Source organism: Dromiciops gliroides, chromosome 2 (assembly GCF_019393635.1).
Source record: "Dromiciops gliroides isolate mDroGli1 chromosome 2, mDroGli1.pri, whole genome shotgun sequence".
Classification (NCBI taxonomy): Eukaryota; Metazoa; Chordata; class Mammalia; order Microbiotheria; family Microbiotheriidae; genus Dromiciops; species Dromiciops gliroides.
The window spans coordinates 651566228-651582312 of NC_057862.1; the positions used below are offsets into that span (position 1 = coordinate 651566228).

Below are 16085 nucleotides of genomic sequence, written 5' to 3' on the forward strand. Positions count from 1 at the left end.
CAGAACTGTTAGCTTTATTGTCCTAATGCAGTTGTTTTTTAGTGGGTATGACTGTATTAAGTCAATCAGAAAAGTGTAATATTTACAATGAGGAATTTAAGCTTAGAGAAAAATATTGTTTATGTAGATGCACTTAAATGAAACATTAAACAAAAGCACAGGTGACATTTTAATGACTAAAAATGTTTGTCTTAATATGTGTTTTATGGAATATGTTTTATATTAACATAGCATTTTTGAAAAGGGTGATAAAATACAATGAGAGTAAAGAGGAAGTAGGTAGGGTTTGGGTTAGAAGTGGACGGGGAGATGGAGGGAAACAGGAAGATGGGAGGGAGGCAGAGAGGAAATGAGGCCAGAAGGTGCGGAAAGCAGAAGGGAGGGGAGGAAACAGGCGTTTGATGTTCCATCTAAAACCATTTGTCCATTGGAAATAAGGCAAGTTGCCAGCATTTTTGCTGCTACTTATGGCTGTTTTAAAAATTCCTTCCCGGGGCAGCTAGGTGGCTCAGTGGATAAAGCACTGGCCCTGGATTCAAGAGGACCTGAGTTCAAATCTGGCCTCAGACACTTGACACTTAATAGCTGTGTGACCTTGGGCAAGTCACTTAACCCTCATTGCCCTGTTTAAAAAAATATTTTTTTTTTAAATAAATAAATAAATAAAAATTCCTTCCCTTTGGTGATGACTCAGAGACTCCCTGATCTTTTAAGTTGAAAGTGACTGATCATTTCAAGGAAATTAATAGGACCTTTCCTTTTCATTTCTCATGCTTGGAATATATGTTTATATATCACTTCTGATTATCTTGTTATTAGTAAATTGCAAAATGATTTGTTAAGCATATCACAGGTATTTAATAAACACTTGTTGATGGATACATTATATTTGTATCCTCATTACTTAGTATAGTATCTGGCATATAGTAGGTGCTTAATAAATGTTTGTTGATTGATTTATCTTATATGCGGCCCAAACCAGATTAAAATGTCATTGGGACAGGGGCAGCTAGGTGGCGTAGTGGATAAAGCACTGGCCCTGGATTCAGGAGGACCTGAGTTCAAATCCAGCCTCAGACACTTGACACTTACAAGCTGTGTGACCCTGGGCAAGTCACTTAACCCCAGTTGCCCAGCAAAAAATCCCAAACAAACAAACAGACAACAAAACAAACAAAATGTCATCGAGAAATATTTCACAAAAGAAATAAAAATACAGTAAAATGTAATAAATATTAATATGTAGTTTTCTGAGTCAGTATGCAGTTTATAGGAATCCTTATGTATAGGTTAGTGGCTCCTATTTCTATTTTGACTCCACTGCTGTAGTGGATAGAGAGTTGACCTTAACACCAAGAAAACTTGATTTTCAAGTATTGCCTTCAACACTGTGTGACCCAGGACAAGTCACTTGACCTCTCAATCTTCTGAGCAACACTTTAAGACTGTAACAGGAAGAGGTAGCACTGATTTGTGTTGGTAGATGAAGTATTCTTACAGGAAGTTACATAAGTCAATGAAATCACATATCTTGTCCAAAAATGACTTTACCCTTCTATAACTACTCTTCCTGGGGCAGCTAGGTGGTGCAGTGGATAAAGCACTGGCCCTGGATTCAGAAGGACCTGAGTTCAGATCCAGCCTCAGACACTTACTGACTGTGTGACCCTGGGCAAGTCACTTAACCCTCATTGCCCCACAAAACCAAACCAAAGCAAAAACCAACCTACTCTTCCTATGATTTTTTTCCTTAGATTTGTGTCTTATTAGTATCTTTTTTGTTGTTATTGTACTGTTGGCTAGAAATGTCTAGAAATGGGATTTTCTCCCAGAATGAAGTAACATAACCTGATGCTAAGTGAGATGAACAGAGCCAGGAGAACATTGTATACAGTATCAACAAAATTGTGTATTGATTAACTGTGATAGACTTGACTCTTCTCAACAATATAGTGGTCCAAGATAGTTCCAAAGGACTCATGATGGGAAAATGCTCTCCAAATCCAGAAAAAAAAAAAAAGAACTGTGGAATCTAGATGTAGATTGAACCATACTATTTCTATTTTTGTTGTTGTTGTTCTTTTTTGAGGTTTTTCCTTTTTGGTCTGATTCTTTTTTCATTGTATGACTAATACATAAATATGTTTAATGTGATTGTACATATATAACCTATATCAGATTGCTTGCTGTCCTGGGGAGGAAGGAGGAAGAAAAATTTGAAACTAGAAAGCTTATAAAAACAAATGTTGAAAACTACCTCTACATGTAACTGGAAAATAATAAAACACTTTTATGAAAAAAAAATACCAAAAAAATGTAACATAACCTAAGAGAGTCATGATGAATTTTTCCCCATTCAGCAAAGACAAATTTTAAAAGATTTGGTTTCACATGTATTAGTATTTTTCCACTAAAGTTTTTTTCCAAATATTATTTTGTAGGGTAGTTATTATAACACTATTGACATGATCACATTGAAAATGGTGAATTAGTAAACCAAGTAAAAGTGTTTAATTTTTTATTTGTATTTATTCCACTGTATTTGTACAATCTTATATACTTGTACCTCAAGCAGAAAGATCCAACAATTCATTTTTCAATGGCCAGAAGTTTTTAATATTTTTTGTTGGAAAGGTGAGAAAATAGTATAGAATACTATTTGGAATCAACCAAAGAAAACAGATATTTGAAGGTTGTTTATATAACAACAAAGTGATAGTATTTTTAAATTTTATTTTACTTTTCTTAGTAGTGTAGTCACTTTTCCCTCTCTATCAGTTTATAAATTGAAATCTATCTCATTGATAACCATATAATACTTTTAGATCTGTTTGTACAGAGTTCGTCCTTTCAGATAGCCATTAAACTTAAGTTGAAAAGACCTTTTATAGCTCATAAGTTGTATTATTTTTGAATAGTCACAACCTAGTTCTTTGTGTATGGTAAATGTAAATATGAAGACATACACTGTACCCTCTAACGGGCCTCATTTGGCAGCCTTTTACTTTCAGAGCGTTAGAGGAAAAGATAATGAGATAGAAAAGAAAAGATAATGGGGGAAGTTTGTGTCATTAGTGAAGTGGAATTTTACATTATATTTGAAAGCGGGGGAAGGGAAGAGTTCATTTACTTCATTGTTAACTGAACATATTCATATAGGTTTCTATCTCTCCTTTTGGTTTTCCTCTCAAAATGTTTGCCCTTAGTTTCTTGAACATACATCCCTTTCCAAAACAAGTCTAGAATGCCAAAAGTACCTCCTGTATAAATGGACTTGGGACTTCACACAGTCCTCTGGTCATTACTGTCTTGAGCATATTTTGACCAACATTCATTTCACTGTGAACAGTCTACATAAATGTATTTGTGCACAACTTCTTACTTGACACAGAAATCATTGAAAGTGTCTCAATCATGACTTTAATATTTAGTTGGCCGGGGGGGTGGGGCGCAGCTAGGTGGCACAGTGGATAGAGAACTGGCCCTGGAGTCAGGAGGACCTGACTTCAAAGCCAGCCTCAGACACTTAACACTTACTAGCTGTGTGACCTTGGGCAAGTCACTTAACCCCAATTGCCTCACCAAAAAAAAAATAGTTAGGATAACTATTGGCTTGTGTAGTCAATGAATTGTAGCAAAGATAAAATTAAAGTACACTGAGCCATTTTCACCAATGTGAGTACTCCCTCTACAAATATAGATCATGGCCTTTCATTAGTACACAATTTACTGAGTTACTGTGGCCAATAAATTCACCACCCAGTGATTACCTGAGAGGTGATAAGGGTCTCAGTTAGACCATCTCTTCCTGGGCTTGTAAGAAAAGCCTTCCCTGACTGGTAAGAACTGCCAGAGCTTGTGCTTCACAGGTATAGCTGAACCCAAGATCACCCAGGGAGCATTACACAAATGAAGGAAAATTAAGTACCATCAATAAATAACAAGAAAATATAGAAAATAATTTGCTTTGTATTAAAAGCGTAGTAAAAATGTAATGAGAATTTGTGATATTAGATGAAATATACGCTAATTTACCCTTTCTCTGTAATAGAAAGATTTGCTAAACACATTAATATTGTAAGAAGAGCCCTTTTAACTTACTGAGTATTTTAAAGAAGTTTAGAAGTATTCACTTGTAAAGGAATTATTATGCTTTCTGCAAAATTATCAGTTCATTAACTATAGATACTTAAGTGTTTCTGTTTCCAACACTTGACTAACTTTATTAGAGATCACCTTTATTCCTGAAAATAATAAACTTTTATATCCTCTGCCTTTTCTTTGTGAGAGTCCTCGTAGCGTTGTGCATTTCAGGTCTGCCTCTGGGTGAGGAAGATCTCAATTTCAAGGCCTCTGTTGATTAACCTTTCAGAAGTACCTTCCAACTCTCCCCAGCCCCCCACTTCTCTAAGGCTGTAAGTTATTAGTTGTATTGTTAATCTGTATCTGCAGAGAGAAAGTTGTCTCATATGGAGTTCTCAATACCAAAAAAGTCATAGGTAAGGACCAAATAGAATTTTCCTGAAGGGTTCACTAAATCAGTTCTAGTACTTTTCAATCGGGTAATAAGCATTTCTTCCAGGCACTGTGCTAAGCTTTGGGGATACAAATCTACTGGAGGAGACAACATGCAAACAAATATATGTGCAAAGCAAACTATTTATAGGATGCATATGAAATAATTCATTGAGAGAAGGCACTTGAATTTAAGAGACATTGGGAAAGGCTTCTTGTAAAACATGGGATTTTAGTTGGAACTTTAAGGAAGCCAGGGAAGTCAGTAGGCAGATGGGAAGATGGAGAAAATTCCAGGCATTCCAGATCTGACCACATCAATCCTCTACCCAGTAAATTCCTCTGGCTCCCTGTCATCTCCAGGATCATCAAATACAAAATGCCCTGTTTTGCCATTCAAAGTCCTTCCTAACATAGCCCCCTCTTGCTTTTCCAGTATTGTACTTATACCCCTGCCATGGTACTCTTCCATCTGGTGACACTGGCCTCCTGGATGGTTGGCCCACAAACAGGACAATCCATCTCTAAGCTCTGGGCATTTTCCCTGACTCTCTCACATGCCTAGAATTCTCTCCTTCCTCATCTCTGCCTTCCTTCAAGTCCCAGTTAAACCCCACCTACTACAGAAAGCCTTTCCCAATGCCTTTTAATTCTAGTGCCTTCCCTCCATTAATTATCTCCTATTTTTCTTTTACATAGCTTGTGAGCTATATATCCCTATTACATTGTAAGCCCACGGGAGGGCAGGGATTGGCTTTTGTTTATCTTTCAATCCTCAGCACATAGCACAGTGCCTGGCTCAGAGCAGGTGCTTAGTAAATGCTTATTGACTGACTGACTCATCTGAATTTCCTTAGTTCTTTCACCTTTTCAGTCACCCAGTTTTGCAACTTAGGGGTCATTGCTGACTCCTCACTTCATTTATCTAATCACTTGCCAAGTTTCATTTATTCTACCTCCACAACATCAGCTCTCTGTTCCAGTGCAGACCTTTGCTACCTCTTGTCTGGACCATCATAATAGTATTCTACCTAGTATCCCCGCCTTCCTTCTCTCCCTTCTCTAGTCCTTTTTACGTAATTGCCAAGTTGGTATTAATAAAACTCCAATCTGACAGTTATTCCTCTACTCAGTGAACTAGTAGCACGGTGGGTAAAGCAGGGGACTTGGAATCAAGAAGACTTGAATTCGAATCCTCTTCAGATGTTTACTAACTTTGTGATCCTGGGTGAGTCACTTAATCATAATCATAAGAGTTAACATTTTTATAACACCTACTCTATGCCAGGCACTGTGTTCTGTATTTTGCCATTATTATTTCATTTGATCCTCACAACAACCCTGGGAGACAGATGCTGTTATTATCTCCATTTTGCAGATGAGGAAACTGAGGCACAAAGAAGTTAAATGACTTGCCCAGGATCACACATCTAGTATCTGAAGCTGGATTTGAACTCAGACTCCAGATATAATGCTCTCTCCACTGTACCACCTAGCTGCCCCAAGTTGCTTAACTTCTCTCAGTCTCAGTTTCTTTATCTATAATGGTGATGAAAGTACTTATGTCACACCGTTATTGTGAGAATCAAATGAGATAATTTATTACTATTGTTTTATTATTGAGTTCTGGTGGCTCCCTATTGCCTCTAGGATAAAATATTAACTCTTCTTTTGACATTTAAAGCCCTTTACATTCTGGTCCCAATTCACCTTTCCAGACTCTATAGTCCAGCTAAACTGGTATTATTGTTCCTTATAGGTGACATTCTGTCTCTCACCTCCATACCTTTGCACTGGCTGTCAACCTGGCCTGGAGTGCACTCCCTCCTTACCTCTGCCTCTGGAATCCCTGGTGTTCTTTGGAATTCAACCCAAGTACCACCCCTACATGATACCTTTCCCCATCCTCCTAGTCCTAGTGTTCCTCCCCTACCTCACCAAAAGACAAACAAAAACAGCCTTTGCCTTTACTTTGAATGGTTTGTACGGACGTATAGATGTGCTTGTTGTCCCCCTTATTAGAAGCTAAGTGCCTTGGGACAGCTAGGGGACGCAGTGGTTAGAGCACCAGCCCTGGAGTCAGGAGGACCTGAGTTCAAATGTGGCCTCAGACACTTCACAACTTACTAGCTGTGTGACCCTGGGCAAGTCACTTAACCCCAGTTGCCTCACCAAAAAAAAAATGTAGACAACAGGAAGAAAGACAAACAGGATAAATGGACAGTCTATAGACTGAATAATGGAGAGTCAGTTCTGCTGGATAGGATGTTTTAGGATAAGAAGTGTTAGTGTTGGGGGCGGCTAGGTGGCGCAGTGGATAAAGCACCGGCCCTGGATTCAGGAGTACCTGAGTTCAAATCCGGCCTTAGACACTTGACCCTTACTAGCTGTGTGACCCTGGGCAAGTCACTTAACCCCCATTGCCCCGCAAAAAAAAAAAAAAAGTGTTAGTGTTTTTTTATATTTAGTACTTGTTTATTTGCAGCTCAACCAGCAGGAGTACCAGAGATCTTAAAGAAAAGCCTTCATAGTTGTTCAGTAAAAGGAGAGGAAGAAGTCTTTCTAATTGGCAAAAATTTTCTGAAGGGAACTAAAGTTATCTTCCAAGAGAATGTTTCTGGTAAGTAGAAACCATGCTAACTTGAACATACAGAAAGGCACTCTTAACTGAGGTTTTTTGTCATTTATTTAACTTTGGCTTTCATAAGTTCCATAATCATTAGAGAATGATGCAATATTTATAATGCATTTTCATTTTTATTTCAATCAGATGAAAACTCTTGGAAGTCAGAAGCTGAAATAGACATGGAATTATTTCATCAGGTATTACTCTTAAGCAATTTTATTTTAATATTTATGTGTAACTAACCATTTGTTAGCTGTGCTGTTTATTCACCCAAAGAAAAAGTTTTATTTCTGGTCTGGTTTCCCCTGGATTATAAGATATCTTTTGCATGTCTTTGAAATTGTTTCTTTCTCCGGTTTTTCTTTTGCACATAGTTTAAAATTTGTCTTATTCCATTTGTGCTGTACTTAACACCAAAGAGTAGTATTGTCTTCTGGACTCTAAAAAAATTTTCATTGATCCTGTTTTCCCAGGCATATGTTACTTTATTCAAAGTACAGTGATTATTGTTAATAAAATAATCAACAAGATCTTTACCATTAATTTTTGTTTTGGAGATGTTGGAAGAAATCTAATTAACATGAAAAAATATTACATTTACATATGCAAAAACAGTTTGCAATTTTGTTTTACAAAGTTGTCTTCTAGGCTCCTTTCTAATAAATTATCCCTTAGCTAGCATATACAAAGGTTAGAACTAATCAAAGAAAACATTAGAACCACAGTAGGGGTTGGAACTGATAGAAAAAGGCTAAAGTTCTTACTGAATCAGAGAGAAGCCAGTGTAGAATTACAGATCAAGAGCTAGTGCAGGCAGGGAGGAGAAAGCTGCTCATCTAGATGAGTAGGAGCAAATGAGCAGTAGGACAGTCTCAGAATTGCATTGGACTTTAGGAGACAAATGAGAAAGGAAGTGAACCCAGGAAGTAATAGCAAGCAGAGCCAAGTGAGAAAGAGATCCGAGGCTGGAGGATAGGCTCCCAATTTAGCTGCATATACCCCTCCCTTGGTGTTTTTAAACATACACATATACCTACCACCGCAATGATATGATATGAAAATAAAGACACCTGTGAGGATAGTACTTCTCTGTGGAGTGTCTTCCCAGAGTTCCTTTGGCCTCCTGCCTCACTACCTAATTCAACAATCCAGATGTATTTCCTTGGCACACAACAACAGATCTTACTAGACTTTAGTTAGTGCCATCCTATTTAACACTTAATTGTTTGGAAATTGTGTGTTTTGTCTTCCCACTTAGAGTGTAAGCTTATGGATCATTCCTTATGACACCTCTGTTTTTCAGGGTACCCAATACAGCACTGGGCACTATAAAAGCAGTTATAAAAGTAACTAACAAATAACTTATTAGTTGATTTAATTCACCTTTGGGAAGAGAGGTCCCTTTCTGTTGTTTGAGAGCCCTTGAACATTCCAGAGCTTTTCTAGCTTTAACTCTTCCTAGGGCCTTTTAAGAAATACAGTATGAGATTGTCTATAACTTAGTCTTCCTCATCCATGGGAAGGGCAGTGGCATGAACTTGTTTGTTTTCTGATGGGCTTGTTCATCTGAAATAAAATGTCTCATTTACAGCATCCTAAACAGTAAAATAATCTTCCTAACCAATTAAATAGGCTTCCTAAAATACAAAGCTGACATTAGTGGCATCTTATCACCTCTAGGGTAAAATTTTTTTGTTATTCAGTCATGTCTGACTCTTCATGACCCCATTTGGGGTTTTCTTGACAAAAATACTGGAGTGGTTTGCCATTTTCTTCTCCAGTTCATTTTACAGATGAGGAAACTGAGGCAAACAGGGTTAAGTGACTTGCCAGGGTCACACAACTAGTAAATGTCTGAGACTGGATTTGAACTCAGGTCTCCCTGACTCCAAGCCCAGCACTCCATCCACTATGCTACCCACCTGCCCCAGGTAAAATGAAAATTTCTCAACTTTTCTTTCAAAGCTCTTTGCAGCTTATTATACATTATTCCATTTTGCATACCATATCTTTCACCAAAATTGGTTTATTTGCTTTCCCCCAAATTTAGCAGGCCATGTCCCACCAGCACAGGCCATTCCTCATACCTAAAATATACTCCCTTCTTACCAACACTTAAGATCGCTAGTTTCCCTCAGGACTGAGATCGTGGGCCATCTTCTAACCAAAGCCTTTCTTGATGCCCATAGTTGTTAGTATTCTCTCTTTCCTCCTCAGATTATTTTACATACATATATACATACATGTATAATTTATTATCATATACATTTGTATTATTTCCTTTGTTTACATGTTATATCTTCTCTCCCTCCTTCGCCAAGTAGAATGTGGGCTTCTTAAAACAGGGACTATATTTTTTATTTGCCTTTATCCTTAAGTGCTATATTCCTACCATTTAGCAAAATATCTTACACACAGTAATCACTGAAAAAATTTTTCTTGGACTAGAGTAATATAATAATATCCTTCATTATCCTGTGATTCCACTAATAGGATACAGAACTAGAACCAATACAAAGTGTAAAATAGTCACCCAAGCCCTTTAACATGTCTTAAACAGTAAATGTATATTTAGAATAGAAACTTTGAAATCCGGGGTAATTTAATTTTTTAAAACACTATTTTTCAGGATAGTTATGCCAGCCACTGTATATTAAAGGAGAATAATCATAAAAATAAGACATGTGGTGGAATGGAAAGGAATTATGTCCTTATTTAGTTGCTATGTCCAGAGGTCCTGGGGTTTTTTACAAGCAAGTATGTAAATAAACTAAATAATAACATAATCTTTCATTTGATCTTATGCTTGTACTGTTAATTTTGAAATTTTTATCTTTTTATAAGATATACTATATTTGGATTTTTGAGAGGGATTTTGGGGGGAATTTATTGGACAAAATCATAGCTATGTGTAATGTTTACAGCCTTTTCATATGTGAAAGAAGATATGGTTGGAAATTTGGGAAAGAGTGTTCAGGAAATATTTTGAGGGAAAAGAAACCCTGGGTGTGTAGACAATATGACATGGGAAGAGAAGTGTACATTTAACAATGAAAAAGAATACTTTAAAAAATTATAGAATATCTGAAAGAGTCCTTCAAAAATAGTTAGCTATCAAGTTATACTCCAAACATATGGGAACAAGTAGCTCCTAAACTGGTGTAGATAATGTTTTGTTGAACAGTTTTAAGAATGAAACAAATCCACCACTCCCCCTCATTATTCTATAAATAACTAACCTATTCCAGAATTTCTGCTTTGTAGCCTCAGTATAAACTTAGGAAGCTGTGTGGAATTCTTCCTCTATATGCCAAATTGTCTCTTGTTCTACAAGTTTAACTAGATTTTTCTTGTAGTTATGTTTTACCAATTTCCACCTTGTTTGGCCACATATTTTAAGTTCTCTCCTCATGAAAGTTGTAATATAAAGGTTCTTTGAAAGATAATCTTGCAGCTTTTGTTATAAACAACTAGATAAATATTTAGTTAAAAATTTTTTAAATGAGCCCCTTAGTGTCCTCAATCACTTTTTTTCCTTTATTTATTTATTTATGTATTTATGTATTTATGTATGTATTTATTTATTTATTTTATTTATTTTGCATATAAGGTATTTTATTTTTTCCGTTACATGTAAAGATAGTTCTCAACTTTTGTTTATACATGCTTTACAATTTCAGATTTTTCTCCCTCCCTCCCCTCCCTCCCCCCTCCCCTAGATAGCAGGTAATCCGATATAGGTTATATCTATATATCTATATCATATCCATATAGATAGATAGATATACACATAATAACATTAATCCTATTTCTGCATTAATCCTGTTACAAGAGAAAAAATCAGAGCAGTGATGCAAAACCTCAAAATAGAAAAAAAAAAAAAACAACAGCACCCAAAACAAAAGAAATAGTATGGTTCAATCAGCATCTTTACTCCACAGTTCTTTTTTTTTTTTTCTTGGATTTGGAGATCCTCTTCTATCATGAGTTCCCTGGAACTCTTCTGTACCATTGCATTGGTGAGAAGAATATAGTCCATCACAGTAGGTCAACACTCAGTGTTGATGATACTGTGTACAATGTTCTTCTGGTTCTGCTCATCTCACTCATCATCAGCTCACGTAAGACCCTCCAGGTTTCTCTGAACTCTTCCTGCTCATCATTTCTTTTTTTTTTTTTTTTTTTTGAGATATTTTATTTTTTCCGTTACATGTAAAGATAGTTCTCAACTTTTGTTTATACATGCTTTACAATTTCAGATTTTTCTCCCTCCCTCCCCCCTCCCCTAGACAGCAGGTAATCTGATATAGGTTATATCTATATATATCTATACATATACATATAGAGATATATATATACACACACATATATATATACACATAATAACATTAATCCTATTTCTGCATTAATCCTGTTACAAGAGAAAGAATCAGAGCAGTGATGCAGAACCTCAAAATAGAAAAAAAAAAACAACAGCACCCAAAACAAAAGAAATAATATGGTTCAATCAGCATCTATACTCCACAGTTCTTTCTTTCTTTTTTTTTTTCTTGGATTTGGAGATCCTCTTCTATCATGAGTTCCCTGGAACTCTTCTGTACCATTGCATTGGTGAGAAGAATATAGTCCATCACAGTAGGTCAACACTCAATGTTGATGATACTGTGTACAATGTTCTTCTGGTTCTGCTCATCTCACTCATCATCAGCTCACGTAAGACCCTCCAGGTTTCTCTGAACTCTTCCTGCTCATCATTTCTTACAGCACAATAGTATTCCATTGTATTCATATACCACAACTTGTCCAGCCATTCCCCAATTGATGGGCACCCCTTCAACTTCCAATTCCTTGCTACCACGTAAAGAGCAGCTATAAATATTTTTGTACATGTGGGTCCCTTTCCCCCTTCCATGATTTCTTTGGGCAAAAGACCTAAAAGTGGAATTGCTGGGTCAAAGGGTATGCACAGCTTTATCACCCTTTGGGCATAATTCCAAATTGCTCTCCAGAATGGTTGGATCAGCTCACAGCTCCACCAACAATACATTAGTGTTCCAATTTTCCCACAGCTTCTCCAACATTTATTATCTTCCTTTTTTGTCATTTTAGCCAATCTGATAGGTGTCAGGTGGTACCTCGGAGTTGTTTTAATTTGCATCTCTCTAATCATTAGAGATTTAGAGCATTTTTTCATATGGGAATAGATAGCTTTGGTTTCTTCATCAGAAAACTGCCTGTTCATATCCTTTGACCATTTCTCAATTGGGGAATGACTTGGATTCTTATAAATTTGATTTAATTCCCTATATATTTTAGAGATGAGGCCTTTATCAGAAGTACTGGCCTCAAAAATTGTTTCCCAGCTTTCTGCCTCCCTTCTAATTTTGGATGCATTGCTTCTGTTTGTACAAAAATTTTTTAATTTAATATAATCAAAATCATCCATTTTGCATTTTATAATATACTCTATCTCTTGTTTGGTCAAAAACTGTTTTCCTTTCCAAAGATCTGATAGGTAGACTATTCCTTTCTCTCCTAATTTACCTATGGTATCACCTCTTATGTCTAAATCATGTATCCATTTTGACCTTATTTTAAAATGTATAAGGTGTAAGATGTTGGTCTATGCCTAATTTCTGCCATACTATCTTCCAGTTTTCCCAGCAGTTTTTGTTAAATACTGAGTTCCTATCCCAGAAGCTGGAGTCTTTGGGTTTATCAAACACTCCATTACTAGTGTCATTTACTACTGCATTTCCTGAGCCTAGCCTATTCCATTGATCTACCACTCTATTTTTTAGCCAGTACCAGATAGTTTTGATGACTGCCGCTTTATAGTAAAGCTCCAGGTTTGGTACCGCTAACCCACCTTCCTGTGAATTTTTTTTCATTATTTCCCTGGATATTCTTGATTTTTTGTTTTTCCAGATGAATTTTGTTATTATTTTTTCTAGCTGTATAAAATAATTTTTAGGTAGTCTGATTGGTATGGCACTGAATAAGTAAATTAATTTAGGCAGTATTGTCATTTTTACTATATTAGCTCTGCCTATCCATGAGCAATTGATATCTTTCCAATTATTTAGATCTGATTTGATTTGTGTGAAGAGTGCCTCAATCACTTTTGACCTTAAAATATAATCGAATAATAATACCCTATATTTGTATGGTGTGCTGTGATTTAGATTATCGTAAAATAATAAGAAAACATTATTTTTGCCATTTAACAATTAGTTTCTCTAATAAAAATAAGTAAAACCCTTATGCTTTTGTATTCAGTTATACATGAATGTGTATTCATGTATGTGATGAGTATGTTAATTTTATACATATATATTCCCATTTTAACAAATTTACACATGTTTGTGTATTTAATTACATAGTGAAATAAATATGTTTAACCATATTAGAGTTTGGCTTGGAAGGAGAATTAAGAATGTTTGGCAGCTTGGAATAGGATGGTGACTTTTGGGGAGAGATTAGATAACTGGGGAAGTTTATCTTAACAGGTAACAGATTTGGACATACTTTCTGGGGGAATGAGGTTATGACATAAACCGTAATATAATGTTAAAATAGGGAATTTGGCAGGTTTGCATTTTCTCAAAATAGGTGTTTTTTTTGACCTCTGGGTATTCTCCCTAGTGGATATAAAAATCTGTGACACTGAAAAAGAAGAGCTTACGGTTATTTGTGAGCAAGTGAACAGAAGAAAAGACTTGGGAGTCAAGATACTGTGAAAGATACAGAGGCATATTGATGTTGGGGAAATGAGGGAAGAGGGGCCTTTCAGTATAAAAAGGGAGCAATCCATCGAGCTGATGCCTCATAGACTTTGTGGGAATCGCTATTCTAAACAAAGGCTTAGGGGCAGTAAATTTTAATTCTGCCTCTGACAGTAGTTTTATGGTGTATCTTTGAGTAAGCCTGCATTTCTACAATTATAGAAAAAAGAATGTGGCAATATGAGATTAATTCAAAAAGTGGCGAAAAATAGCTTATAACATTGTAAAGTCGCAAAAGATTATCTGCTAAAAGGGAGATATTTGTACAGTTTTTATGATGACTTGTAGATGACAGTCCTGAGTAGTAACTGATAGATTGTTTAAGTTATAAATAAATTCTGAGAGGCAATGGAGTGGATAGATAGCTGCCTCTGAGTCAGGGCCCCTTGGATTCAAGGCCTCCTATTACATGTTGGCTGTGTGAACCTGGGCAATTTACCTAACTTCTCTGTATCCCCAAACAACTCTGATACTCGCAGGTGCAGAGCAGGTACAGAACTATTATTGGTAGAAGTTGTTTCCTCAGTTGGAGTTTCCTCTATCAATGAAATCATGAGTCTATTTTTAAAAAGTAATAAATGGGGGCAGCTAGATGGTGCAGTGGATAAAGCACCAGCCCTGGATTCAGGAGTACCTGAGTTCAAATCCGGCCTCTGACACTTAACACTTACTAGCTGTGTGACCCTGGGCAAGTCACTTAACCCCAACTGCCTCACCAAAAAAAAAAAGGTAATAAATGAATTTACATAATCCTGAGGTATTATCAGTAGACTATGTACATTGAGTTCTTTCCCAGCAATCACTGATTGATTTGTCCTAGCTGATCTGTATTCTCACATGGCTCAAAGGCCTGAATATTTGTGGTGGCAGGCTTGATTTAAGGCAAATTTCATAAACACAGACAGAAAGAAACTACCTGACTTGCATAGGGATTAAATCTCTGGTGCCAATTTCATTAGTATTGTGCCCCAAACAATAGAGCCAACTAGCTACAGCCCAATTAAGCAACAAAAATCTTTGACTCCCTCTACATTCAGCTAACTTGGTATTCTTTATGTTTTCAGGACAAAAAAATAGTGTTTTTGTTTCCCATTACTTGAGTCTTTGGGGAAAGAGAGGTCATTTAAACTTCCCTGATGCTGTAGTGGCTGGGATTCCTAGTGGTAGTGGTAGTTGTAAAGTAGTGTTGGGTCAGACCTCTTCTTTGGTTAAGGCTTTTATAACCACTTTGGAAAAACACTGCTTTTGATGTATGAGCCTAACTATTTCAAATAGCATTAAAGTGGCTAAAAAAAAAAGAGCTGTAGAGCAAATTTGAACTGAGGTGGAGGACCATTTACAAAGTAGTATTGCAGAGCATAGAGTAGTAATTTACTAACTTAGACTGGGCTTTATTTATTGCTTTGTCCTGAGAGTGCTTTTTTCCTCCAAATTTAATTTATAGAGTTTTAGAATTTGGGGTCTGAAACGTAGTTTCCACCTAGTTTATTCCTCTCTTTTTACAGAAAAAAAGATAAAGAGGCTTACAGAAGTAGAGTGATTTTGCTCAAAGCCACACAAATACTGACTGGCAGAGTGGAGTTTATAGTCCAGGTTTCTTAATTCCCCCCAAAATGTTTTTCTACCTTTTTTTCTTTTCTTTTCTTTTTGGGGAGAGGGGGTGGGGGGGAGAAGTTGGAAGAAGGAATAACTTGTAAGAAAAGGGCATTGACATTTTTCAAGTACAAACAAATTACCCTTGTTGGATCTTAGTCTACATTTTCTGCAAAGAAAAATAGGAGAACACACTATTAATATATTGCTATGAAAGCCCTAAGTTCTTTTCCTGGGCATATTGTCAATAAGATCTGTATGCAGAGAATGCCTGGAAATGTTAAGGTCATACGAGAGTGAATGGCATCTGTCTTCCATTTTCGGAAAGCCTGGGAACTTTGACTTTCTGTGAATCAAATTTTTCATTCCAATGGACCCTAAGATCTCAGTGCCAAACAAACTGCAGGGCAAAAGGCTCACATGTCTGGCAGTTCTATGTCCAGGTCTTGTATCAACTTGACTAATAGGATATGTGTTTTAATGAGTTCTTTTTTCATTCGTAGCTCATAGGAACATTACTCTTATTAAAATTTAAAGTATTATTCCTATTTTGCCCCTCTGACCTT

The 16085-nt window shown here is 36.3% G+C and overlaps 1 protein-coding gene across 9 annotated transcripts in view; it reads left to right on the plus strand.

The window, feature by feature from the left end:
* NFAT5 (nuclear factor of activated T cells 5) overlaps positions 1 to 16085 on the plus strand; it is a 150424-nt gene that overhangs the window by 105980 nt on the left and 28359 nt on the right. For all 9 annotated transcript variants that reach the window (XM_043982136.1, XM_043982127.1, XM_043982128.1 and 6 more), the window contains 2 exons: positions 7001 to 7135; positions 7286 to 7338. In XM_043982136.1, coding sequence (XP_043838071.1) covers positions 7001 to 7135; positions 7286 to 7338 — 188 coding nt within the window. The remainder of the gene's footprint in view (positions 1 to 7000; positions 7136 to 7285; positions 7339 to 16085) is intronic.